At 49.2% G+C, this 27,393-nt stretch overlaps 1 protein-coding gene across 1 annotated transcript in view; it reads right to left on the bottom strand.

Annotated features, from left to right (window-relative positions):
• Agap1 (ArfGAP with GTPase domain, ankyrin repeat and PH domain 1) overlaps positions 1-27,393 on the bottom strand; it is a 345,764-nt gene that overhangs the window by 167,225 nt on the left and 151,146 nt on the right. Inside the window, exon 11 of the mRNA XM_013023308.1 lies at positions 2,433-2,537. Within this exon, the coding sequence (XP_012878762.1) occupies positions 2,433-2,537 (105 nt within the window). The remainder of the gene's footprint in view (positions 1-2,432; positions 2,538-27,393) is intronic.

Below are 27,393 nucleotides of genomic sequence, written 5' to 3'. Positions count from 1 at the left end.
TCTTAGCTATGACTAACTACATCCCAATAAATCCATCGTCCAGTTGAAAATGCTGTACGTGGGTTGTCCACTGGGTGCCTCTCACCTGCCAATGTTGCCGGTGAGCCTAGCCTAGCTTCCTTCCACACAGAACACTACCTGACGCAAAGTCTGTTTGTAATGAAGTATTGAAGAGCTCCTTAACTGACTGACTACTGAAAGGGAAAGAGACTGGCTGTGTGAGTGCATTTTACACCACTGCTTGGCCCAAACGTCTTACGTTGGGCCACGGATCGTGTGTGTACACCTGGAGTGGGCACCAGGCATGCACGTGGGAGGTGGCCCCAGGCATCAGAGGTGAGCCAGCGAGGCCCACTGAGTCAGCTGCTTTATGGAATGGTTTTGAAAAGTGTTACTGTGGCTTTAAGACAAATATAAAAAAGTAATATCTGAATTGTAACCCCTCTGTACAGTATTTTCACAATAAAAAGATAAAAATAAAAATAAAAAAAGGAATTGAGCGAGGTAAAGAGTATGTTAAAATACTGAATATTATAAAATAGTTGTGGCTTGAAACTTCCTGATACATTCTGGATATAAATCATTTTAACAACTTAAAAAAAAAAAAGAACAGGAGGATTGAGTTGATTTCATTTCAATTTTTAAAATTAGGGTAAATTTGGTTGGTATTTTAACACCTTTAAGCAAGGTGTTAAGCCAATAAAATTATTGTTGAGATTTTTATAAAAACTATAAGACAATTGTTACATAGATTTTTATAGAAGCTATTCAACAATTGTTGGATAAATCCCAACAATGCAAATATGTGTTCTGTGTCATCTGATGGTGTTGCATATCTCATCATCCAAGGTTGGGAGAATATCATCTTCATTTTCAGAATACAGAAATGGAGGCAAGAAGAGAGGTTGTATGTTTCTGAAGGCTGAAGTATAAATTACAATTAAGACTGAGCAGAAACCAGAATCCATGGCTCAAATTCAATTCATTATTTGCAAACCCTGTGACTATACTAATATCTAAAACTCTTCTGCTAGCTGGGTGACATTGGACATGTTTCTTAGAGTTGTCATGTGTTGCTTTTTTCTGTAAAAAGCTAAAAATATTGGTGTTTTCTAGAATTAAAGATTATGCCTTTTGTAAAGTGTTATGCACAGAACATGAAACAAGAATTCCATGAACTCTGAAGTTCTTTATGCAGTTTTTCTTAAAATTATTATTTGAAGAATCAAGATAGTGAAATTATTCACATTCCTTTCATTCCAGAAAGCATTATCTGAACACATTTGAGAAGAATTTCTACAACAGTCTTGTAATGTATGGGCTTTTGATGTACTTATTTGCCTTCTCTCTGTACCTTCTTAATGGTGTTATTATTGTCTTATTCATGAGTTTAAGAATACTTTATATATTATGAATAAAAGCTATTTGTCAAGAAAAAAAATAAAAATAAAAAAGTAATATCTGGACACAGTCGGACACAATGTCCGACTATCAGAGTTCCTCTACCTAAAACAAGAGTCATGGACTTCAACTGACTTCAATTACATCAAAACTTGCTAAAAGAAGCAAGACAAAATACCTGCATTTTCTCCTATTGGGGGGGATCTAATTCATAATCTATTTTATATAAATCATCAACATATTTTACTAACATACAGGAAGTTTCTTGGCTCCTATGAACTGCCCACATCCCTGTGCACAGGCAAATGGAGTCATGAGCAGCACTTCTTGTTTGTGATCTCAACCTATGAGGCTGAGTTCAGGATCCAAGTGTAATTATTTTCTTCACTCTAGATTTCTGCAGATACACACTGTTCTCTTTCGGAGCATGCTCCTGCCTTTCTACTCTTGTTTAAGATTTTACTTCACGTGTTTGGGGAACACGAAACACCCTTTCTCAGAAGGGTGGGCAGTGCATATAATGTACCTCGGGTGGAGGAGGGGAAGACGGGCAGGATGATGAAAGGGTAACACTGCCAAGGACGCCCTGTAATCAGCAGCTGACTTACGGAATAGGAACCTCTTTGCATAACTTAGTCATCAAATTTAAAAAAGGATTTTATTCCTCCTATGTCTTATATTGTGGAGTTACAGCTAGCTACGGATCAACAGACAAGGGAAAAAAGAGACAGACAGACAGACAGACACAGACATATGGTCTAACTGAGTGTTAAGGGGCAGTATTATCTCATGAATGAGCAGAGACCAGACCCTACTTATTATTATTATTATTATTGTATGTGTGAGCTTTACCTGGGGCTTGAACTCAGGGCCTAGGCATGGTCCCCCAGCTATTTTTGCTCAAGGCTAGTGTTCTACCACTTGAGCCTCAGCTCTGCTCTGTCAGAACTGACTTCAACTTCTAACAGAGGTTTGAGTCCCCCTCCCCTCCCCAGGGATGTGCTGGGCCTGCCTGGCGGGGCCACACTCACGTGTAAACTGGGGTGATAGGTCAGCACGCCATTGTCGCACAGGGTGACGTACTTCTTCTTCCACTCTTTGTTCAGTGATTTTCCACTTCGCTTCAGCAACATGCCCTACAAAGAAAGAGGAGTCCAGGATGAGGGCACAGTACAGAGGAGGAAGTACTCAACAAGGTAACCAAACATGCCCACCATTCTTTGTATCTTTGGTATCTGAAAAGTGAAACGACTGCTCTTTTTAGACCATTGATTGCTGTCTTCCTCTCTTACATATACAATATAATACACACAATGTTCAACACCTTTCCTCTTGTGGCTGGTTTGTAGAACTGAACTTTCAGATACTAGTGGATGCCAAACTACTTCAATAAACAGGAGACAAAGTCCCGACGAGCTAATGATGGGCTGTCACCCCTTTCACATAATTAAGTCACTTGTACACAGGAAACACCAGAGGAATACTATTTCAAAAAAGGTAACCTACGCTGGTCGCCGGTGGCTCACACCTGTAATCCTACTCAGGAGGCTGAGATCGGAGGTTTGCTGTTCAAAGCCAGCCCAGACAGTAAAGTCTATGAGACTCATCTCTAATTAAACACCAGAAAACTGAAAGTGGAGCTGTAGCTCAAGCGGTAGAACGCTAACCTTGAGCTGAAGAGCTGAGGGACAGCTAAGTTAACCTAAACTTCTTATCTAAAAGTAATGTATTTTTGTGCTGGTCCTGGGGCTTGAACTCAGGGCCTGGGTGCTGTCCCTGAGCTTTTGGCTCAGGGCTCAAGGCTAATGCTCTACCACTTGAGCTGCAGCGCCACTTCTGGCTTTTTGGTGCTTAATGGGAGACAACAGTCTCACAAACTTTCCTGGTGGGCTGGCTGTGAACTGCACTCCTCAGATCTCAGCCTCCTGAGTAGCTAGGATTACGTGCATGAGACATTCATGCTAGGATTTTAATTTTAGCTTATTAAAACAAAAATTCCATGTTTAATATTTAATGGATGAACTGTAATTTACTGAACCATTTTTTGGGGGGGAGGAGGAGGCAGTACTGGAGTTTGACTTCAGGGTCTTGTGCTTGCTAGGTTGGCACTCTCCTACTTGGGCCACACACCAGCCCTTTATATTTTTGTTATTGCTCAAACAGGTCTCACATTCATGTCCGAAGCTGACCTGGACTATAAGCTGTCTATTAATTCTCATAGGCTGGGACGACAGTGTACTATAGGCACTGTTTAATGTTCTTTTTGCCAGTACCAAGGCTTGAACTCAGAGCCTAGTACTTGCTTGTTCTCTGTGGCACTCTTCCACTTGAGCCACGCTTCCAATATGGCATTTTGCTGGTTAACGTCTCCTGGACAATGCATTCATTCTATGTGGCTTGGCTCTGACCTGCGGTTTTCTTTATTTCAGCCTCTGGAGTAGCTACCATTACAGGTGTGAGCCACCCGTGCCTGGCTCATGTCCAGATTTCTGTTGGTTAAGATGAGGATCGCACTAACTTTTTGGCCAGGCTAGCTTCCGACAGATCCTCTCAATGTTTCCAGCAGCCAGGGTGACAGGTCTAGTCTGGTTTAATGCCATCCTATCAGAGCTGGCGGAAAACCATCCAGAATCTGAAGCCAATAGTTATTGAAGTTGCAATTAACCCAGTCTTCCTTCAATGACCAATGAGGACACCTTCTGGTTTAATCGCCATTCCCAGCACAAACGGTCTACCACGTACACACTTCCCTGAGTGAAGAAAGTAAAGGCCCACCTCCAAGCCAAGCGGGGCCAGGGCCTGGACCTCCGGCTCTCTCCTTCCCAAGTCACATCCCCAGGCTCTGTCCACCCAAACTGCTTTCGAATTCCCATTTGTGCACAACAGGAAGTCCTCTGCTGTACACAACTGAGAAAGTTATGTTTGTCTACTGCTGGCTAGTCTAACTGGATTTGGAGCGAAGTTACAAGTCCGGGAAGAATCGAGCAGAGATGCCTGTGATTGTCCTCTGGAGCTGGCCAGCCTCTTCCCCACAGACTGCATTTCCACACCCCAGAAATCACCTATGCATTCTCATGCCATGCAATTAAGCTTGTGTTCCAATTAATGATGATGATATGGTTTTATTTACTGACAGTAGCCAAGCTTCACAAACAGCAGACTAAGGCCTGCTTGGGGCCCATTACACAGTTGTTGGGAGGTTTGAAAACAATTCATAAACGAACCTTCGAGAGACCATCTCTACAAGTTGTCATTGAAAACATCATGGAAAAATGTAGCATTCTGTGATTTTTTTGGGGGGAATCTAAGCCAATTTAGTTAAGCCCTTGTGATTCACAGATTTATCACATGGTTTTGATCAAATGCAGTCATCAATATATGGATAGAAATTTAGAATAAAAATATGCAAATGCCCATGCGTATCATATAGCTCCATTGATGGAATAGCTCTCAGGCCTGTTATTGTCACGTAGGCTGAAGTTGTGTGATCTCTGGAGTGTTTCCTTGTCCTTAGTTCAAAAAAAAAACCTGCCTCCCCCAAAGCAAATGTTCCCCCTCCCCTCAAAAGCAAATGCCCTCCCTCGCCCCAAAAAGAACAAGGAAAATGTTATGGTGGCACTCTCAAGTTAGAGTATACATTCTTTGCTTGGGTAAGTTGATCAAGGTAAAAATGTGAGATCTGTTGAAAGGAGTAAGTCTTTACTAGAAGTTGGGTGGCATTATGAGGACATATAAGCAGTACAGCATTATGCGATACTGCAAATATATAATATATATATGTAATGTATACATATATATGTATATATTATATATGCTATATACAGCACCCAACTCTGCATCCTGCCACGCCTGGGTTTTCCTCCATGGCGGGCTCCTTGGAACCAGGATGTCTGTATAAACCAAATGCAGTACTGTGGCCAACAAATGAAGCACAGCAACAGAGGCTTGACTGTGTGGCGTGAATGATGGGAGGAGACGGCCACTGCAGGTGACACAACAATAAATAAGCCTCACTGTGAAATTATGGCGTTCCCTTCCTCAGGTTTTTTCAACAGAACAAACCTCATCTAAGTTCTTCTGTGGGTTCACCTTTCTTTTTTTCTATCAGCTATTTCAGATAGAATTTTGACAATACCAGGGGCTGAGGGTCACCGGGGTGTCACTGGAAGATGAGAGCTGATCAGGCCTTCGGAAGGCTCTGTCCTGCCCATTCAGACAAACGTGGCTTCAGGGACACCCCGGGCTCTGGGCGGATGGTGGCAGGACCCCAGGGCTGGCGGTGGGCACGGTCACAAGCGAATCCTCCACTCCTAATTGGAAGCAGCTAATTTGGAGGCATGTGAAGAGATGACTTCATAGTTTTCTGGGAAGCTAAATAAGCCTGATTTATTGTGATGCTGGGAAAAGGAAGATCCAAATGCTGGCCATGGTAAATGAACTCTTCATCTTGCCGTGGGGAGGAAGCTGGGATGCCACGCGTGTTCCCGTGCCCGCCTCTGGACAGCTGGCTCTGGGAGCCTCGGCCCGGCTGGCTTTGCTGTGTGTGCCTCCCCCTTTCCTCCCAAAGACCGCAGAGGAGACGAGAGCCACTGTCCTGCCTGCTGCCTCCCAGCTGTGGCGGCGGAGCGGGGCTGGGCAGTGCCGAAAGGCTTCCCCTGAGAACCCAGGCCTTGCCAGTCTCTTCTTTCTTGTCTACTGAAAGCCACAGGGCAGCCAGGCTGGGGGTCGGACGTTCCCTCAGGGCAGACCAGAGGCACGGCTGTCACCAGCAATGGTCCCTTCATTCCTGCCCCAAAGCTGGGCTGCCCCTGTGTGTCCCACTGATTGGCTGATCTAACCCCACTGTTGAGAACTACTGCCTCTTCCTTCCAAAGCCCTGGGAAGGGAGAGGCTCCGTGAGGGGCCCTACCGGGGTCACTGTCCCACAGGTCCCCACACACTCCACAGGTGTTCCCCAGATCCCCAGGTGTCCAGCTGGGCCTGGATAGCCGTGCCAATCCCTCCCAAATGCCTGCTGTGTAGCATGCGGGTATCATTCTTAGGGTCCTCAGCACATACCCCCACTGCATTCATTTGCTGTGCCCAGGGGCAGTGGGCCCTACCCTCAACGGTGAGGATCTCGAGGTGGAGGAGCGCCAGGAGCCCAGGCAACACCGGCCTCCACCCAGCCGGCACATTTCAGGCAGGGGGCTGCTGCCAGCCAGAGCAGCCAGACCTGCTGGCCACACGCGGCCACGGGCGGGGCAGAGTAGGACAGGCTGACCTCCTCCTGCCATCCATCTCCAAAGCACAGGAGAGGAACCTTCCTTCTGCCAGCGGCTGTGTGAGCATCTGTAACATCCTTCTTGAGCGGAAGAACTACAGTATGAATACTGACGAGTGGTCGTGGGCGGGTGATGCCTCATTTATCGCCCGAGGGCCTGAAACTGCCCCCCGCCGTGAAGAGTCAGAAAAGCTGGGCTCCTGCTCAGTTCCCCGTGGTAACATCCTGGCAACAAGTCCATGTGACACCGGCCAGTGCACGTGTGGCTGCTGGCCGGGTTCTTGCGGGCTTTGCGTTTGCCACCTCTGGCCCTGAGTCTCCATGCTGCCTGGGGGCCCCTGTTCTAGAAGTATCACAGGATGAGCAGCAGCTGCTGGCCAACACAGCGGGGAGGGGGGTAAGGGGGAGGGCGAAGGGGCGGGGGGAATCCATCCTCCCACCCACAGGGCTCCGCCAGGCTGCAGCGTTCGCAGGCATGTCTTCACGGATTCGGTCGCCGCACTTCTTCCTTCTCCTTTCAGACCAGCTGGCTGCCCTCGTCCACGCTTCCTGACTGGCCCCGTCAGTCACGTATCCCGCATTCCCGACCGGTCCTATCTTGAAGTCTGTCTCGACACAGGTGATGCAAGAGTAGAGATAGACCCAAACACGAGTCTAGCTTTATTTAGAGAAGAGTTCTCCAGAGGCGTCAGCGGATACAGGTTTCAAGTGGGTCTGGCCGAAGTCAAGGTGGAGTTGGGCAGCTGGCTCAACAGCACTCTGCTCTGGAGATGCAGAGGGTCGGCCCTCGCCCAGGGAAGGTCAGCCTGACCTTAACTGGGCCCCAGGGGCTTGAGCTACACTGGAGCTCAGTCCTGTTTGGGACTTCTCTAAGAAGCTTCTCCTCTAAGCAAATGTTTAAAGTTCTGCGTGCTTTCTTCCCCTTTCTAACGGCAACCACAAGTAATTTAAGATCATGATAGAGTTGCATCGCCCAGGTTGGCATTTATGATTCTCCAGTGTCATATGGGAAGAGCTCGTTCCCTGACCAGGAGAAAGCCCAGATGGCCGCACAACAGGCAGCACGGAGCAAATGGCTTCTGTGAATGCAGGCATGTGAGGCACGTGGGCCGACACGTGCACCGTCACAGCCACGCGGAGGCCAGGGCCTGAGCTGCGGGAGTCAAGGCCACTGCCTGTCGCCATGGTGATTCTGTTTCAGCAAAATAACATCATCCCTTCAAAGTGTGGCTTTAAACTTTGTTTTTGTACAAGGTGTCAGTTACAATTAATCTCAATTATATTTGGCTTTCTATTTATATAACAGCAATCAATGCAGAGCGCTAAAACTTAGTGCTATGCTTATAGACAATCGTTGACTATTGTCAGGAAACAGTTCAAGTCAACGTTGGGGAGCATCCATGAAGTTGTTGACGTTTTAAAGGACTTCATATGGCTCAGACAGACATGGGAAAGATTGATTGGTCTAGAACAGGTAGGGTTAGCAATGTATCCACCTGGAAAGACAGGAAGGAGATGTGTGTGTGTGCGAGAGAAATATTGAGCAATATAACAGGACTGAGATACTTGTTAAGCTGGGTGGCAAGGGACATGAGAGGGAAAGACTGGGCCACCCGCCTGCCACTGTGGGTTTGGAGGTGTCACTGCTAAGGGAGGGGGGAGGGCACAGGACATGGTGAGAGGGGGAGGGAGAGAGAGAGCTTAAGGCCCAGGGCCTTGACCCCAAACTATCAGAAACCCCCTGGGAAGAACTGTTACCTGTCACCCAAAGTACCCTAAGAATCACTGAGATGACCATAAACCAGGCCCATTAGTTTGCTCTCTTTAAAAATAATGTGCTTTTACTATTTCATCACTATTACATGCATTGATAATGCAAGGGCCGCATTCCCTGAAGAAAACAAACCAAGCATCTGTTCTTCAGAGGAGGCCCTGTGGAAGTGATGAGAGAGCAGTACACACTGCTGGTGAGACGGGGCGGGGGCCGGTAGTGACGGGAGCTCCAGATGCGCCCAGGTGCCACACACGGCTCCAACTGCTGCCCGGGCTGTGGCTCTGACACATGACAACTACTTTTCAGGGCAAGAAACTTTTGTTCTGCAATATGGTAAGACATAAGTCTCATTGAGTCACTGGTACATATATACAAATGATGAATTCAGTTTTTGAACTGAATAAAAAGACATTTATGGGCTTGGAAGGTGGCTCAGTGGTAGAGGGCTTGCCTTGAGCCATGGGTTCGACTCCTCAGCACCACATAAGCAGAAAAAGCCAGAAGTGGTGCTGTGGCTCAAGTGGTAGAGTACTAAGCCTTGATCTGAAGAGCTGAGGGACAGCACCCAGGCCCAGAGTTCAGGCCCCAAGACAGAAAAAAAAAAAAAGACATTTATCAGGGCTGGGAATGTGGCTTAATGGTAAGAGTGCTTGCCTTGCATGCATGAAACCCTGGGTTCGATACCTTGGTACCACATAAACAGAAAAAGCCAGAAGTTGTGCTGTGGCTCAAGTGGTCAAGTGTTAGCTTTGAGCAAAAGCAGCTCAGGGCAGTGCCCTGGCCCTGAGTTCAAGCCCCAAGACTGGGGGGGTGGGGGGGAAGGACACGTACCAGTTTGAATAAAAACTTAGAAGTTCTTAGTGTACTTGTCTTTTATAAGATATTTCTATCTGGTTCTGAGGATAATCAGAAAGCTGTAAAAGTAACTGTATATACCAGAGGGCAGTGATATGTGTGTTTTGCCATCCACAGCTAACACAAAAGCATACAGCTGCCCTAGAATTCCTTTCTTGGAGTCCCACATGCAATTTGATGGGAACTACAAGACAACACAGCCTGGGCACGAACGCCATGCTCTGCAAGGAAGAACAGCAGAAAGGAGCTGCGACCACCTACCACAGCTGTGTGGAGGGGTATGTATCAGAAAGCCAATGCACACGGGCACAGTGGTCAGAAAGATCTGGCCCTCAGGGCCTAGAGAACAGTACCCAGGCCGAAGCCTGGCACATGTCACGTGACATAGAAACTCTGGGCTGACATCAGTGGTCCCAACGCATTGTTCTAGAAAGTGAAGGCCTGTACGAGACTATACAAAGGCCGAGAAGGGCTACTTGCAGCTTCACCTTCTTAAAGACAAGAAAGCCTGTGGCCCCAGACTGGAGATGAATACCTATAGAGCACTCATGCAGGTGAGCCTTTAGGAAAAATACTGTCTTTCAACGTGTGTGTGTGTGTGTGTGTGTGTGTGTGTGTGTGTGTGTGTGTCTGTGGGGGGGGGGAAGCTCGTTACCCTGGCTATACTGTCTTTCAACGTGTGTGTGTGTGTGTGTTTGTGTGTGTGTGTGTGTGTGTGTCTGTCTGTCTGTCTGTTGGGGGGGGAAGGGTTTAAACACAGGCCTTACGTTACCCTGGCTTGCTTGCTGGTTATTTTGGACACAGTCTCAAACTTCTCTGCCCTGGCTAGTTTGGAACTGTGGATCCTCCAGATCTCAGCCTTCTAATTAGTGAAGATGACAGACGTGAGCTTTTAAAGACACTTCTTCCAGAGCACGGTGAGACTGGAGCTCTGCCAGGTGCAGGGACAGTGCTGAGCTCAGGTTTGGGATGAGAAGTTGGCTGGAGCCTAAGCGAGGTGACCTGGGGGCTTGTGAGGGTCCCGGGAGGCGAAGCGTGAGCCTGGGGCGTGGGCAGCAAGTGTGGTCTGTTCTTTGCTCTGTAGAGCGTGCACACAGTCCACCTGTGGGGTGAGGCTGGCTTTTCCCTCCATACCACTCAATTCTGAGGAACCACAGAGGCCCTGAAAGCCCCGTGAGGTGTCCTGCCGCATGACTATGCAAGCCAGGCTGCTTCTTAGATCCAGATTCCCCCAAAGCGAAGAGTACAGCGGCTAACTAAAAACCAACAGAGGAAGAGGTGCCCTTGCCTTTTGGACGACCTTCTGCAGATGCGATGGGCCTCCACGCGTCTGCCAGCCTGGACTCTCACTCATCTCTATAAACAGTTCATTTAAAACTTTTAGAGGACGCGAGGCCACAGTCTGTGAGCCAGGAGATGACAGAGGCCGAAGGCTCCTGCCTGTCTGGAGACGCCGGCCGGCAGCGCAAATGGCCCTTATGATTCTAAGTCTCTTTGAGCTGCTGTAACCCAGGGCAAAACCGCGCGGTGGAACGTCAAAATGCATCCTCCGTCCATCTTTCAGATGCCACTTTGGTACACATGAAAACAATCTCTGCTTAAGATCGCCTAGCAGTCACAGAGAACGCGTCCACTGTGGAGGTACTCTAGCTTTACTTAACGCTCACGAAGTCTCAGTGTTCATGGAAGACGTCTTGAAAACTCTACCAGAATCATCTACTCGGAGCCAGGAGTGTCCCCCGCATAAACAAGGTGGGTTATCTTACAGAAAGGTCATGGCACCTGATTAACAAGGCTAGTCCCAAGATAAAGAAAAAGATACCCAGACACAGAGAGGTCGTGTGACTTGTCCAATTTTTACAGCCGGGGCGACTCCCAGTGACCCATGCCTCATGCTCGGACCCCTGTGGAAACACATCCCTCCCAGAGGGGGCCAGGAATGTTTTGCAGGCCCTGAAGACCAGCCCACCCAGTGGGACTCAGTGGCAATGCTGGGAGAAATGACAAGAAAAGAGGGCTGCTTTCCACGCTGGGGAGATGGAAAAATGGGAGCATGGCCAACACTGGCTGGGCCCTGGGCAGTTGGCTTGGACTGGCAGGACTTAGAGAGGTCTGTGGAGGCCTGAAGAAGCACCAGCCAACCGCACAAGGGGCTAGGCTCTGCCCAGGGAGAACCCCTGGCAAATCTTCAGCCTGTGGCCATGTGCCATGCAGCCAGGGTGCCCCGAGCCTGTATCTGTCCGTAGGGTGGAAACATGGGTGCTGACAGTGCCAGCAGGAGGATCGGGAAGAGGTCACGAGTTTCTAAGCAGAATTAGGGAAGACATTTCCAATCCCACCGCTTTATTTCTTGATGATAAAAGGTTTAACAGTGCTAGCCTCGGTGACCAGCCAAATCCCAAGAGTAAGCCCTGGACTCGAGTGAAGGCCAAGGGTGGGGGATGCTGGGGTAGGACCTCAGAATGCGGAAGGACCCTGTCTGTGGATCAACGTCTGGATGGGCTTGTGGATTGTAGTTTGGAACTACAACACACAGGGAAGGCTCAGAGTAGTCGTCGTCTCTGGTCCCGACCCTCAAGACAGGAGGAAGCAAGGTGACGTAGCTAAGCAAAACCAAGCAAGGGAAGAGAGCGGAGGCCAGGGCCCAGGATGCGCTTCCTAGGGAAGGTCTCCCAGGACTTCTTAGGCCGTGAATCAGCCACATGTGCCCGTCTGGAGGTCAGGACGGCACTGGACCAGTGGCTGCTTTGTCTCTCTGACCCTTCCCACCTTTTAGCACAAGGCTCTCTGTTGGAGTTCTCCTGCCCCTGGGTTACTGGCATATGGTGAAATGGGGGAGGTAACTCATTTTTGGAGTTCGCTCGTCTTTAGAGAGTGAGGACCAGATTGAAAGAGGCTCATCCCCATGTAAAGATGAGATCAAGGACTTTAAGCCTAAGCCCAGTGCCAAGGCTTGAGATTCTGGGGGCTTCGGGGTGGACGGGTCCCTTCAGTGTCTTCAAAATGACTCATAAAACCTCAGCCCACATGGGCCCTGGGACCTAGCTCAAGGTAACAAACAGAATATAATGGAACCTCACGGTGCCAGGTCTAGCCTGAAGGAGGCCTGGAAATCCTGTTATGCCTGTGAGTTGACAAAAGGAAGTCGTGTGCTGGGCTGCAGAGATAACGAGAAGAGGGGGAACCCCCATCACTCCTTAGGGCCAGCTGGGCACTGGCAGAGCCCACTGACCTTCTCGTGGTGGCCTCTTACCCTGTACCTCCTCCAGCCACTGCTGCTAACTTACAAGACATGAGTGGAGAATGGCCTTGGAAGAGCAGGTCCTAGAGGGCACCCTGCTGGGCAGAGAGGAGTTATCCCTGGTACGCAGAGACTCATGGGAAAGCATAAGCTGGTGTTCTACAACACTGTGATAGAACTGTGTTGCCTAGAAATGGGTAATGGAAACCCCGGTGTGTGTTTGTGCTCATGACCCTCCAGACCACTCGTCTCCACAGTAAGATAACTAAGAGCTTTGTGACAAGTCACACCATTCTTCTTGTTGTCCTTAGAAATGGCCCATGCTGATCTACTTTGCCCTACCTGCCTCCCCCACCTCTGGGAGGCGGCTTTCGAGGATCTACAACTGAAATGCAGGGACCCTAGGCAGGCACTCACTCCTTGCTTTTCGCTCAGATCTGCTGCTGGGCTGAGCAGAGAGCAGAATTGTCTGTCTCTGCAAACTCTTTATTTGTCATGTGTATTCTTTGTCTAGTCCCAAGAGGTCATTGGAAGCCAAAAGCAATGCTAAGTGTACAAGCTTTAAATAACTTACAAAGTTAACATAATGAATGTAAGTGCTATCTGAAATCCATCACTCAGTGTTTGCTCCAGCCCCAAGCTATGATAAAACACCACTCATAAATTTATATTAAAACTCTGCTCGATAGCAATTATTTACCAACAAAGATTTATTGACTGCATTAGAGACTGGGGGTCTTTCCCAGGCAAATCAGTCTTTGTGTTGAGTGAGGGGCTCAATGGCGCTGGCCTCTGCTCACGTGAGGATTCTTGTGACACTCTGGGGACACTCCTCCCTGGCGCAGAGCACGAGCTGGGCTGCTGCTCCTCGCAGGCAAGCTCAGCCTCAGCGCTCCCACCCTTCCAGCACCTCCCACCTGCTGTAAGGGACCCTGGGGAAGTTTAGGACAGTGGTGTGTGGTTGAAGAACTCTCCTGAACCCTACGAGCTACAGATGGTTTCCAAATCACCAAGCTTAAAAGACAGGATTTTCACCACCTTGAAAACATCCACACACTTTACAAATGCGTGGCGCTTCTGTTCAGCTGGCACCAGTAGTCCTATTTGAGAGACTGAAGTAGGAGGATTAGCTGAACTCAGGAGTTCAGGGGCAGCCTGGGCAATACACCAAGACCCTCTACCTCAAAAATAAAGCCAAACAAAAATACTGCTGTCTGAAATCAATGTGTCTCTTCAGTTGAGCACGAGCGTTACTAAGGGTTTTGTGATTCACATTCAAACTAGTTGAGCTCCAAGGGACATGATAGCCAATCCCTTAATTTCTGTATTTGCATCTGAATTTTTATTTATTTTTTATTTTGTGTCAGTTGTGGGGCTTGAATTCAGGGCCTGGACACGTCCCTGAGCTTTTCTGCTCAAGGTTAGCACTCTACCACTTTGAGCCACAGCCCCACTTCCAATATTTCTATTGTAATTAAGAGTTTTGTTGAGTCAAGGATGGTGATAGATACCTGTAATCCCAGCACTCAGGACTGTAAATTGGAGGACAGCCTGGGCTATATAAATAGATTATGTCTCAAAAAAAAAAAAAGCTTAGCATTGTGACAAATGTCAGAAATAATTTATGAGGAAGAAAGTTTTATTTTCGCTCACAGTTTCATAGACTTCAGTCCATTGTGGTGCGAGTGTGTGGAAGAGGAGTCTGTTCACTAAGAAGTGAACGGGAAGCCACGTGCCAGACAGGAAGGGGGCTGAGGACCTAATATTCCTGTCAAGGGCATGCCGCCAATGACCTAACTACCTCCTAACCACTAGGACTCATCCCTAATAACCTAACTTCCTTCCACTAGTTAATGCCCCTAATGACTTCCTCCCCCGAGGGCATACCCACAATGACCTAACTTCCTCCCCCTAGGATACAACCTCAATGATCCAATTTCCTCCTACCACACTCTACCCCCTAAAGGCTGTCCACTACCTCCCAATAGCATCGCAGACTGGGACACTTACACAAACCATAGTTAAAACAGCAGCTGACTTAGGCCAAACTGGGGTGGATGAAATTTCATCCATACAAACCTGGGAGTCACAAGGTCTTGCGAGGAGCAAAGCTGAGTACTCTTTGGTAGCCAGCCTCGAGCCTCTCCTCCTGTCTCACTCATCCAGAATAGAAACACGCCCACTCTATTCCTGCCCTCTCACTGTACACAGCTGTTTCTTATGGATGACAAATACACACTTTGCCCAAAGGCATACAAATCCTCAGCTCAGCACCTCGGTGATGGGGTAGACCTTGCCTTCACTCACCCTGGCTTAGTAATTCTCACCCTAAATGCCTATCTTTTTCTTCTTCTACGGTAGTAGAATTTGAACTCAGGGCTTTGTGCCTGCTAGGCAAGTGCTTTTGCACTTGAAGCATGCTTCTAGCCCTGGTTATTTTTGGTGGTAAGAGCTTATTTTTGTCCAGGGCTGGCTTGGGCCACTATCTTCTCTATTTATATTCCTCCCATAGCTGGGATGACAGACATGCACCATCACATCCAGCCTTTACTCTGTTGAGATGGAATCTACCACAATCCTCCCCAGCTCAGCTACTGTGTTAGCTAGGAGGCAGGTGGATTCCACGGTGCCCAGCTCTTGGTTGAGATGGGGTTCTCAAACTTACTGCCCCTCATCCTCCCAAGAAACCATACAGATGTGAGTCTGTGTCAGGCTCACACGTCCATCTTAACAGTAACTCATCATACCCTGTACCCTCATGCAGACTATTGATGCTGGAGACCCCACAAAACCCGGGCTGCAGCCTCCAGCCTGTAGGCCAACTTTGATTTTTCTGCCTTTGTTTGTAAATGAAGTTTTATGAGAACACAGCTGAACTCGGTCCTTTCACCCTGTACCACAGAGGTAATGGAGCCTACCGTGCCTCTTCTCTGTGCCTTCACAGAGCAAGCCTGCTGGGCACCACTGCAGGACGGGGAGCTGTGTGGAAGTGGTGGGCAGCCATCTTGGTGTGTATGCCACTCCAGGGGTTTGAATTCAGGGCCTGGATGCTGTGTCTGAGCTTCTGTGCTCAAGGCGAGCACTCTGCCACCTGAGCCACAGCCTCATTTCCAGTGTTTTGGTGGTTAATTGGAGATAAGAGTCTTACAGATGTTCCTGCCCAGGCTGGCTTTGAACCACAATCCTCAGATCTCAGTCTCCTGAGTAGCTAGGATTATGGGTGTAAGCCACCTGTACCCAGCTTCATCTTGCTTTCAACGGGCAAATTGCATCCTTTCTCCCTGCAGTGCTGTTCTCACTTTCCATCCTACATCCTGGTGAAGTCTCTTGAATTTCAATTCTGAGCTGTGAGGTCATGGGCTCTAGGCTTCCACAGCTTCTGTGGAAGCAAAACACTACATCTCGTAGGGCTTAGCTATGCCTCCTCCCCTCAAAGTCCTGGTCCCTGGCACCCAAACTCAACTCTAGAGAGAACCTTCACACAGGTAAGGAGGCCAGGGAGGACTCCAACTCTGCGGCAGGTGTCCCAAGAGGAGTCCAGGACACACACACAGAGAGAAGAGGACCTCAGGGAGAGACAAGGCAAGAAAAGAGGTCTCACAAGGAACCTGCCCTAAAGACACCTCCAGCCCATGGAGTTCTATTATGGCAGCTTGCACTGATTGACAGGCAGCTGCAAGGCAGAGGTGGCAGTGTTCATCTGCACTGCGGAGACAGCCGGGGGCTGGCACTCACCTCACCAGCCATGGCTACAGGCCCGTAGGCAACTGTGCCATCCTTATCCCTCGGATGCTCGTTCCGGTCTGGACTGCCACTCCCTGCTGCAGGCCCTGCTGGGGTGCCTGAGGCAGCCCAGGGCTAGCACGCCCTAGACAGACACACGGACTGGACATCTGAGGGCCAGGACTATCTGAGCTGGCTCTGCCTTCCAGATTCCCATGTCAGTAACTGGGGGCTGTCCACAAATCATCATCACAGTGATTTCTAGATGCTCGTGATTCTCAAAAGCCAAAACCAAAACAATGCACCAACCACCTAAAAACACAGTTACAGAAATGAGGTGAGGAGGCCATGCGGCTGCCCACAGGAGGACGTATGACCAGGCGACCTCCTCTCACAGAGTGTGGGGCTTAACAGGGAAGCGCAAATGCCATAGAAGTGACCAAACTACTGATACACCATGCGCCAAGACAGCCTGTCACTCAAGGTGCAGGAAATGCTCTTCACGGAGAGCAGTCAATCGATAGCACAGAAATCATTTTCTGTGTGCAAGAAAATAATCCCCATTAATTGGCATCCTGGATCCTCAAGTAGAAAACCGTTCAGTTCACATGCTCCGTGCCTAGACGGAAGTTTTGGAGAAAGAAGATGCTTGTCAGGCACAAGCTCCACCAAGCTGCATCGTTTGAACTTTCCATCTGGTTGAAAGCGTTTCCATAGAAACAGCAGGCTTGCCCCCTCCGCTGACAGGAGTGCACCCTGGCCCTCTTCCCCAGGACCCCCAGCCTGGCCCCCAGCCTGCTCTGCAGGGGGCGGGGATAGGGGTGGGGGGGTGGGGGTGGGTGAGGGATGCAGAGAGGATTCTGGAACTTGAACCAGCTCCCTGGTGACCCCTCCCGCTCCTGGTTGGTAATATTTCTGTCATTCTGCCAGGTTGTCGGGTACAAAGGGTTACACTTTAATTGAGCTGCCAGCACCTCCAGCTATCCTAGAAAGCCCCGATTATGCACGGTGGGGTTAGTGACACACTGGTTATTGTGGATGCTCTATTTGCGAAACCCAAACCCGCACCACACACAGGTCAGCTCACCCGAGCGACCTTCCTGTCATTAGCCGTGTCTATTCCTACCTCACTGCTGAGAAAATCACACAGCGCAGGCTTCAAAGCGCCGGCCGGGACTGGATTCGACCAGGAGCTAATCACCCACAAATCCAGCTCAAATGGCAATAATTGGCTAAACTGCTCCCCTCTCCAGAGCTCAGCAGTAATTTGGGATAATAAAGAGAAGAATTATTCAGCTAACTGCCCCGAAATGTATGCTTTGTGACCGACACACTTCACATTTTAATAATGACGGACAGAGAAAGGCAACTTAATGCAACCTCGACCGAGTAACAAGACCAGGAACAAGGGTGGAGAAGGAAAAAAATCAAGTTTGCTCTACGTTCTCCCCGTTACAAGCCATATTCCTACGGGCAAAGCTGAGGAGATGTGTTTCATGTCAGGCTGAGCCCCTACGGTGGAATCCCAAGCAGGGCTAATGCTGATCAGAGGAATTTTAACATCAGCTGGGGGGGAAAAAACCTCAACCAAGAGAAATGATCATATATTGGGATTCAAAACCAAACCCCCAAATCTCCCAAATTAAGGCATCCCCTATGCAGAGGAAAAAAGCAAGGCTTTCTCACAAGGCCTTTTCTCTTTCTCTGTGCTGTCTCTCATGATGGCTGCATTTCTGGCATCCGGGACGAAGGGTATCAGGAGCAGCTGCTGGGCCCGGAATTGCTGCTGCCCAGTGTCTGGGCATCACCTTCTTCCTGCCCACCCTCTGTGTCCGCCCAGACTGCCCTGCAGGCCCGAACCACAAGCACAAGCAAGGGGCTGGCTCTTGCTGTGGTCTGCAAGTGGGCTCGAGTTCTTCAGCTAAAGAGGATCTCAGTGTGTCCAGGTGTCCAGGCACGGCCAGGGGTGGAGGAGACCAAGGCCTGCTGGGAGGGTGAGTGCTCAGGAACATCGCTAACGATTCACGGGCTGCGCCGTGGCCGAGAGCATAGCAGAGAGAAATCCCGTAAAACCAACAACAAAAACCTGCGGCTGCTTCATTCAGCCAGTGACCCCTGCATGCCACGGTCACCGCAGGTATCACAGGCGTGCGGTGACTGTTATCGATTCCCGTGGGAACGACCAGTTTGTGAGCTCAGGTTGGGTTTGAGAGTCAAAAGCAAACATGACAGGTAGGCTGCGCAGTCACTTTCTGTCTGCAGGAAGCATTTATGTGGAGCCTTAGGCACGGGAGATGCATCCTTTGTCCCCCAACACACACTGGTAAATACCTTCTTGGAGTGCAACCTGTTCTCGGTCCTCTTTCATTTCCAGTTCTGGCATTTCATCCTAAGCTGGTTCTTTGGTGCGTTCTGTTGTGAGTCAGGGCTGGCTTCTGTTCAAGTCACACTCCACCTCCGAAGGCCTCACCCCTAACTGGGACACCACAGTCACCTCGCCCTCACCTGCCCTGGCCTCTCAGCTCAAAGGTCCTGGGCCTGGAGACGGGCACTGCCCTGTCCCTCACATGTGCTTAGCTTAGACACCCCCAGTGGAAGGAGGAGGCCACGCCCAGACCCGCCGCGTCCCACAGTGCCTCCAGACAGCAACGCCACAACAAGGAGTCCTGGTGTGGCTGTCCTCAGATGCGCCATATGTACGAACTGCACACCATGTTTAGAAAGCACAGTCCATAGCTTCATGCTGAAGTAGACACTGGATATTCTGTGAGACACAAGACATAGCATTCATGTTCCTTTTTGTCAGCTTCTTTTTATTCTTTTCCAATGTGGCGGTAAGGAGAGCTAGAAACTCCCCAGTCAGCCTGCAAGTGTGTCTACCTGATCCGTCAGTGCAGGCCACACCACACGGGCCTCTGGGGACCTGGCCTTGGCTTCCAGGTTACCAGGTGCCATTCCCAAGGCTCCTCCTTTTGGGTCCTTACACCCCGGTGAACAACAGGTATTCTCAACGTGTGTGGTGAGTGAGTAACAAATGGCAATCACTACTGTGAACGGAGGCTAACTGGGTGAAGTGGCCTCACTAGTGAGCAGGGGAGGCTAGAGCCATGCTGTGGGTGGCCTTACACCCATCATGGGCAGCACAGAGGGCCTGCCCGGCACGCAGAGCAGATGTGAGACCTGCACAGAGACCCACCATACCCAGGAGGTCTCAATGCACAAACTTAAGTCTAGGCCATGCTGCTGCCCGCCCTCCTTGAGACCCTGTGATCTGCGATGGGGGCTCAGATTCACGCACACACACACACACACACGTGTAGACCAGGGCATGTAAGATGGGAACTTACACGTGGGTACTACCAGAAGGATCTGGGAAGAGATGGTGCTGGCCTTCCTCCTGGTGAAGATGCCATGCGACAGGTTTAGACCTAAACACTTATATCAAGAATATCTGACGTGCCAAGAACCTGGCATGCTTAGCGAGTGGGCTCCTGGGCTTCTAGCCACGTTTGTGGTGACCCTCAGAAACCTGGTCCACCCAGCCCTCTGGGCAGCCCTGTAATGTGGGAAATCTGGAGAAGGAAACCTACAGCTGGCCCTGACAAACAGAAGCACAAGTTCTTCCTTACTCCCTCCACTCCAATAATGACCACAATCCCTACCTCGCACTCCTTATCCCCTGCTCCCAACCACTCTGAAAGTGACAATTCCTGCCTTGACTACGCAGTTCCTTGGATACTTGAGTATCTTCATGAATGGAACAGAAGGCAGACTGGAACCCAACCTCTGGGAAACACACGTGATCAGTGCCGTGTTCCTGAGCGGTGTGCGCACCACGGCAGCAGGGCTCCTGGTCTGGTCCTCGGAGACAGGCACCACCAGGTGCTAAGTCAGCAGGAAGGTGGTCTGAACTGAGGGAGGCTCTGGCTCTTGGTTTCTGATGAAGGGTTGGGAACGGGTGCAGGCCAAGCGCCTAGTACCCTCTTCAGGAGTAGCAGGGCAGGTTCTCGATGGTTCTCAACTTCCCAGATGCATCTTTTTAAAAAATTTTTTATTGTGATTTACTAATTACATAAATTTCACAAATTTCATAGTACTGTAAGATAGTGATACTTAGTTAAACTCACAAACACATTCTAACCTTCAAGAAGCAAATTGTCATTATCGTGATCTATAGCGTTTGTGAATTCTATGAGCTTTGACAATACAGTTATTTCTTCCACATCGGGTGGAAGATGCCCAGGAGCCCACTCGCTAAGCATGCCAGGTTCTTGGCACGTCAGATATTCTTGATATAAGTGTTTAGGTCTAAACCTGTCTCCTGGCATCTTCGCCAGGAGGAAGGCCGGCAGCACATTTCTTTCCTTTTGCTTAGTGTCAGCTGTTCCCTCTATCCCTCTCATTCCCTCCCATCGCTGCCCTTGAGTTGCTTAGTTCATTTTCATCAATGTCCAGTACAGCTGATGGGTTCCTCTGTTGTATATGTTGTATATGGTATATATATACCATATATGTGGTCAGCAGCATGGGGTCATTTAGTAATGATACAACAAGATGAGTGGAGGTCCTTTGTTTGGAGTCCTGTTTACTTTGTCTATCTCCTTACATTTTGTATTTAACATCCACATATCAGGGAGACCATGTGCCATTTGTCTCTTTGCTATTAGCTTACCTCAGTCAAAATGATTTTTTCCTAGCTCCATCCATTTCCCTGTGAATGTCATTATTCTGTCCTTTCCAGTGGCTTCATAATATTCCATTGTATATAGGTACCACAATTTTTGGACCAGATACGGCGCTTCTCTACAGATTCCAGTGCCTCCCCCATTAGGTCATCTGAGGAAAAGCCCGGTTTCTGGAAAGTACAATCAAATGGGGGCAGATGCAGAGGCATTGCCATCTGTCCACAACTGCTCTCTTGGTGGGCAGGAGCCAAGGCACCTCCTGGTCCCTCCACTGACCACCAGGGACACAAATGGGCCTCCGAAGAGACCAGCAGTCAGCTCATGTGTCCCACCTGCCAGTACTTAGGAGAGTGGCAATGGTTCCGGACCCCTGCCCCGCCCCGCCCCCCAGAAAGAGGCTCCCTGCTGAACAGAAGCAGCGTTGTGGCAGCAGCGGTTGCCTCTCACGGGAAGGCGTAATGTGGCATGTTTCTACCAGACATCTTTTAGGAAAGCGCTCTTTGTGGCAACTTGGAGGCTGTAGTACAACAGAGTGTCTGGAACAGTGTATTAATTGAACACACATCTGGATGAAAGGCCCAGCCCACAATCCAAATGCACACCGGAAACAGACCACACGTAACAGATTGTGCCCCAAACCCTCCCACACCAACGGCCACTTATTAGCGGACAAATCCTGTGGTTCATCACATTAAAAAAAAAATTGCTCCAGCAGCCTTCTACAGAAGTTGATTGTTAATCAGGGCAATTTAATGATGAAACACTGCAAATATTGTGTCAGCAAGTTAAAAATGGCCTTGTTGTTTCAATATAAGAATCACTTCGTCTATACAATATATAAAGTATTGCATTTCATGCCCCATTTACTGTAACATATTAGTGGGTTCAATCATCAAGTACCAATTGTCTCCTTGCCTAGCTCAGACTCTGTGAGGGGGAGGGGGAGAAGAGAGGGATGAGGAGGGGAAGAAGGGACCCCAGGGTGGGAGGAGAGCCCGGGAGGCTCCAGGGCCTCGAATCATTAAGGGGATTTGGAGATTTCTCCACTTTATAGCCCTGCCAACAATATTAAATAATTGCACATCAACATTTCAGCATAGAGTGTGGTGTCAGTAAATAGTTTTTTTTTCACACACTACTAATTGAACCATCATTTGGCATGTTATTCTTCATCATTTAATTTATTTGAGATTACCCACAAGGACAACTGGATAGCAGAGCCATCCGGCAATTACCTGGCTGCATTCGCTTCATGATGGAAACATCAGAAATATTTATCAGAAGAGACGGAGTCTGCGCTACCTACCACAAAGCCGAGAGCGGTGCCTCTGGAGCCAGGGACGGCCTGGAATCATGGAATCACGGGCACTCGCCACACTGAAATATCCCCAAGTTTAGAAAAGGGAGACAAGGAGGCCATTCCCTTTTATTTAACACTATCCCAGATACTGTGCAAGGCATTTATCTATGACTAGAAGGCTTGGCAGGAACCCTGCCCATTTAGAGAATGGCGTCTCTTAGATATTGAGTCCATAAATCATCTCCTTAAGGAAAAAGAAAAAAAAACAGAAAAGAAAGCAAAGCAAACATTTAAGACAGAGCTAAAGGAAATAGAGAATGGCTTAATGGCCGCGGACTGGAGCTTTTGCCTTTGCTGCCAGGATGCTCAGCGAGAAGTCATTTTGTATTTCTGGTGCGGTGTCTTTTCCTTTGTTGCTGGCCGCTCAGTTTTCCATCGATGTCAGGAATGTTTTAGGCTGTGTTTAGTGTGGAGAAGGTGTAACTAGGATGGTTTAGAGTTCCTCAAGTCAGCCAGTATGTACTGCAGGCTAAGCAAACTAGCTGGCCTCTCTCTGTCTGTGCACAGAGGCCGGGTCCTCCAAGCTCCCTCTTGCTGCCCACGGGGGCCGGGTCCTGCGAGCTCCGCTTGCTGCCCACAGGGGCCAGGTCCTGCCGGCTCCTCTGAGTCTGTGGAGCGGCGAAGGGGGCAATGGCTCTCATACCATCGCTGAGAACTTAATTCAGCAAAGCTCAAATTCTCCCCCCTTCAAAGGTTGAAATTTGTTCCACAGATAAAAGTAATGCCTTTGGGAAAAGAACTGTAAGGCCTTCCTGACAAACGCAAGTCGCTGAGCACCGATCCCATTGTGCTCTGGTGCAGGCAGCCAGGGAACGAGGCGGGAATGGGGCCGAACTTTGAAAGAATCTGCACGGAAAAAAAAAATGTGGAACTAGAGAGCCTGATGCCAATTAAGTTGTTCCAACCTGGAAGCTGGCAGGCCCAAAATAGTATATAGTTTTTAGAGGTGATGTGCTCTGTTCTGAAGGGGGACGGAATGAAGGGCAGGGCCGCGGAGTGGCGCCCGCGGCCGCTCACCGCGGCGGCTCTCTGCATCCACACCGGCCTCAGCCAGAGTTCCTCCTAGTCCAGCTCTTCACAAAACTTCTTATGGGCGGAGAGGGAGTTAATAAAAGAAACAATATGTATTAAAAAAAAAAAAAAAGCAAGGTGCCCAGAGTACGGCTAATGGAATTTGATGCTGGCTTTAATTTTAATGAAGAAAGTTGCCACCAGCAACAAAACTGTCAGCCGCCGCGGAGCACCATTAATAAAGATCGCGGCAACATTAGTGCCCGGCTCCCGTACAAAAGGTTCCCCTCGCTTCACGCTGTGCTAAATTGGCTGCCCAATTTTTCTTAAGTGTCCATTCTATTTAGAAGACAATTTATTAATTTTTGCCATTCATTGTCAGTTGACAGGCCATCATTTTGTAGCCCGAATTTTAGATGAAAACTAATTGAAAAGACTGGCAGTATTTATGAGGGGTATTATTTGTCAATTACAGCAGCAAATACTCCTTGCTGCCACCAACTTTGATGCCCCTGTTCTCTGGGTCTGAGCACGGAGGCTGCTGGCATTAAAATATGAGTCGGCTTCTCCCAGCTCATCAATTTCGAAGGCGCAGGGAGAGGCGCCCTTCCCACTCAGTGGCCGCCCCGCGACCGAGGTAGGGATGTCATGATTACCCACTCAGGGTGCACAAAATAAAACCCACCGTCAACACATTCATAGTCATTATTTTTCTCACCCCTGCAAAGCGGACAACATAATAACTATATTAAGAGGTCTGTATCCTAAATTTTGTAGTTTTCAGAGACTTTTCCCTAAACAAAAAAAATCTTAAAATCAGGTATACGTGTGTGTTTATACATGCATGATTGCGGATATGTTCTGTATGTAGATACAAGTTTTGAATACCAATTTTCCCAACAGAAAGCTCAAAGCCCCCATGCTTTAGCAATGTTAGACTGGAGGCATGGCTCAGGCGGTGAAGCCCCTGCCTAGTTTGCAAGCACAAGGTCCCACTTTACCTTTTGTAAGGAAAGATGCTTTGCTTTTAGCATGTCAAAGCACACGCACTTTGGTGAATACATTGCTCAATGACTGCTATGGTCATGTAGGCTTTCTTTTAACAAACCCTACCAAACCCTTAATAACAGGCAACTCAGTAATGAATAGGAATCTGCTCACCCACTGGAGAGAGTTAATGAATTATAATTTTAGATGCCCAACTTACTTCCCTTTGGTATTGAATCACATGATGGAATACTCAGAAGATTGGCTGGATTATGTCCAATGTGGGTTTATATAGGTAAAAATACACATTTTCACTGGGCACTGCTGGCTCACGCCTGTAATCCCAGCTACTCAGGAGGCTGCTGAGATCTGAAGATCGTGGTTCAAAGCCAGCCGGGGCAGGAAAGTCTGTGAAACTCTTATCTCCAATAAATCACCAGAAAACCATAAGTGGCACTGTAGCTCAAGTGGTAGAGTGCTCGCCTTGAGCTGAAGAGCTGAGGGACAGAGCCCAGGCCCAGAGTTCAAGCCCCATGACCACCACCCCCCCCCCAAAGATACACATTTTCCCAAAGGAGCAAGAGTAAACTAAGTGCTGTATAGACGAGGTATCTTCTATGCTCCCTAGTCCTGAGATGGAACAATGAAATATTCCCAACAACAGTGCCGAGTGTAGCTACAGGCGCCCAGTGCACTCACAGCACAGAGGAAAGTGCATTTCAGTCGGGCCCTGGGTTCTTCAAGCACTTTGAACATAAAAACCTTTCTTTTCCTGTTCTTGGAAATCATGAAGAGATACCTAGAACACATCTGTCGGTCTGCTAGCTTCTGCCAGCCTTTCCCTATCACTAGGGGAGCTGGAAGGTGTCCCTGCAAATGGAGGAGATCATCTGTGGTCTCCCCGAGGACGCTCAGAGCCACGGCATGACAGAGGCCCACGGAGCTACTGGCGCTGCGTCAGAACCCAGGTGTGGTGCTGGGGCTGCACAGAAGAACCCGGCCCTACACGGGCCTTACGCAGGGGTAGCTTTCCTGTTCTTTGCAGCACTGTAACTCTGTGTGTGTTTATCTGTGTGTGCGTGTGTGTATGTGCTGGTTCTGGGGCTTACATGCAGGACCTGGGCCTTGTCCCTTAGCTTTTTTTGCTCAAGGGTGGTGCTCTACCACTTGAACCACTGCTCTGCTTCTGGCTTTTTTGCTGATTAATTGGAAGTCAAGAGTCTCATGGACTTTTGTGCCTGTGCTGGCTTCAAACTGAGATCCTTGGATGAGCTTCCTGAGTAGCGGGGAGTGCAGGTGTGAGCCACTGAGGCTCAGCTGCAGCAATGTGCTTTTAGCCATGGTTCTTAGCTGACCACATCCCCAGACCCCACCACAGGACCTAGTGTGCCCTCAGCTATGGGAGCCCACGGCAGAGTCTGCATGAGCCCCTCCCGGGGCAAGCCTGCGTAGCCCCGCATGGGGCCATCCACAGCTGGCTCTCCCACATGGGACTGTTGTGCTCTTGGCCACAGGTGTCTGACTGGGTGGAATGCTGGCCTGCGAGCTCTGGGTCAGTGTGTGGCGAGATCACTTTGTCCCCTGTTCCAGGGACAGCAAGCGGCTCACACATGCTGCTCCCTACAAATGACAACGGTTGTAGAGTGCTGTGGGCGTCTCCCATGGGCCTACGGTGGGGAGGACACATGGACCCGGAGAGCATGGAAGGCCTGACCGTGCCCTGCCCAGGGCGCCCCCGGCCAGCGAGCTCCCTCCTTGCTGATAACTACATGAGACCCATTTTCTTGAGGTTACCACTCCAGGGATTCTGGGTAAATCACTGCTCATGAGAATAAACCTAAGTGGAGGAGTCACAGCCCCTGTGAAGCTAAATTAAGGTGAAAGTGTGAAGCATTCTTCTCTTTTTATCTTGGGACGGGGCTGTGCACTTGTTAGGCGTACACTCTACCATTTGAGTCATTTCCCCAGTCCTGCCTCAAAAGCTGATATTACAGGCATGAGCGACTGTGCCTGGCTTAAGAGCATCCCCATCCTTGGTTCTTCTGGGAGAAGGCCACCACTGCCTGGGAACCTGGCAGCCTGTACTCAGGGATCGGAAGGACAAATCCACATTTCTTTTGAGGTCTGAAGATCAAGAGCATCATCCCCCCGCCCAAACCAACACCTGGCTACCAACTCCGGTGTGTGGCCCCTAACCTGAGGGAGTGTGCGCGTCAGGCCTCCAGGCTGGGCAGCACGGGGAGGAACAGGAGGACAGGAGCAGATGAGCATTGCAAGGCCAAACTTTTAAGTTCACGGCACTGAACACAAACCAACCAAGTAACTAATACTCTAAATTTCAACCAAGAGTGATTCTACTTCAAAAATACACGCCAAGTAAAACTGTTCAAGAATTTTACTTAAGAAATGACAAGTCTCTAATGGATGTCATAATGATGTCTAAGTAATGACAGTGATGTTTAAATACAGCTGAGCAAAGGGAACTCAAGATTTTAGCTGACGTTTGATTTTGAACGAATCGAACACAACGATTGATTCTGAAATGCCCGTTTCACCACTGAATCCCTGGAAAGCTGGGCCCAGCACAGGCACCGGGGTGCCTTGTTCATGTCCCCAGGTCACAAGGAGCGGTGGCAGCTCAGGACGCAGCGCTTCAATGTGTCCTTGGGACCAGGGGAAACAAGTGCGCTGAACATCACATACACATGTTTTCACCTTTTTCTTTCCTCTCAGTCTTGCCTGTTTTTCTTTTCCTGCACAAATTGGGTTGGCCAGTCACTTCTACTTTGAAATGATCAATGTCATGGCTTCAGAGGTGGCAGAAGCAGAAGCCAAGCCCAGGGGACGGTTCTGATGTCCTGCCGAGAGCCCGTGGCACAGGAAAAGCTGACCAAACACCTCTGCGCTGGCACCGACGTGCTCGGAGCTCCTGAATATGGGCTCCAAAGATGAACACAGGACTGTGTCTCTTTTTTTTTTTTTTTTTGGGTCCGGCTGTGGGGCCTGAACTCTGGGCCTGGGCACTGTCCCTCAGCTCTTCAGCTCAAGGCTAGTGCTTTACCACTTGAGCCACAGTGCCACCTTCCGGCTTTT

Source organism: Dipodomys ordii, unplaced genomic scaffold (assembly GCF_000151885.1).
Source record: "Dipodomys ordii isolate 6190 unplaced genomic scaffold, Dord_2.0 Scaffold1, whole genome shotgun sequence".
Taxonomy (NCBI): Eukaryota; Metazoa; Chordata; class Mammalia; order Rodentia; family Heteromyidae; genus Dipodomys; species Dipodomys ordii.
This window is presented reverse-complemented; position numbering and strand designations above follow the sequence as displayed.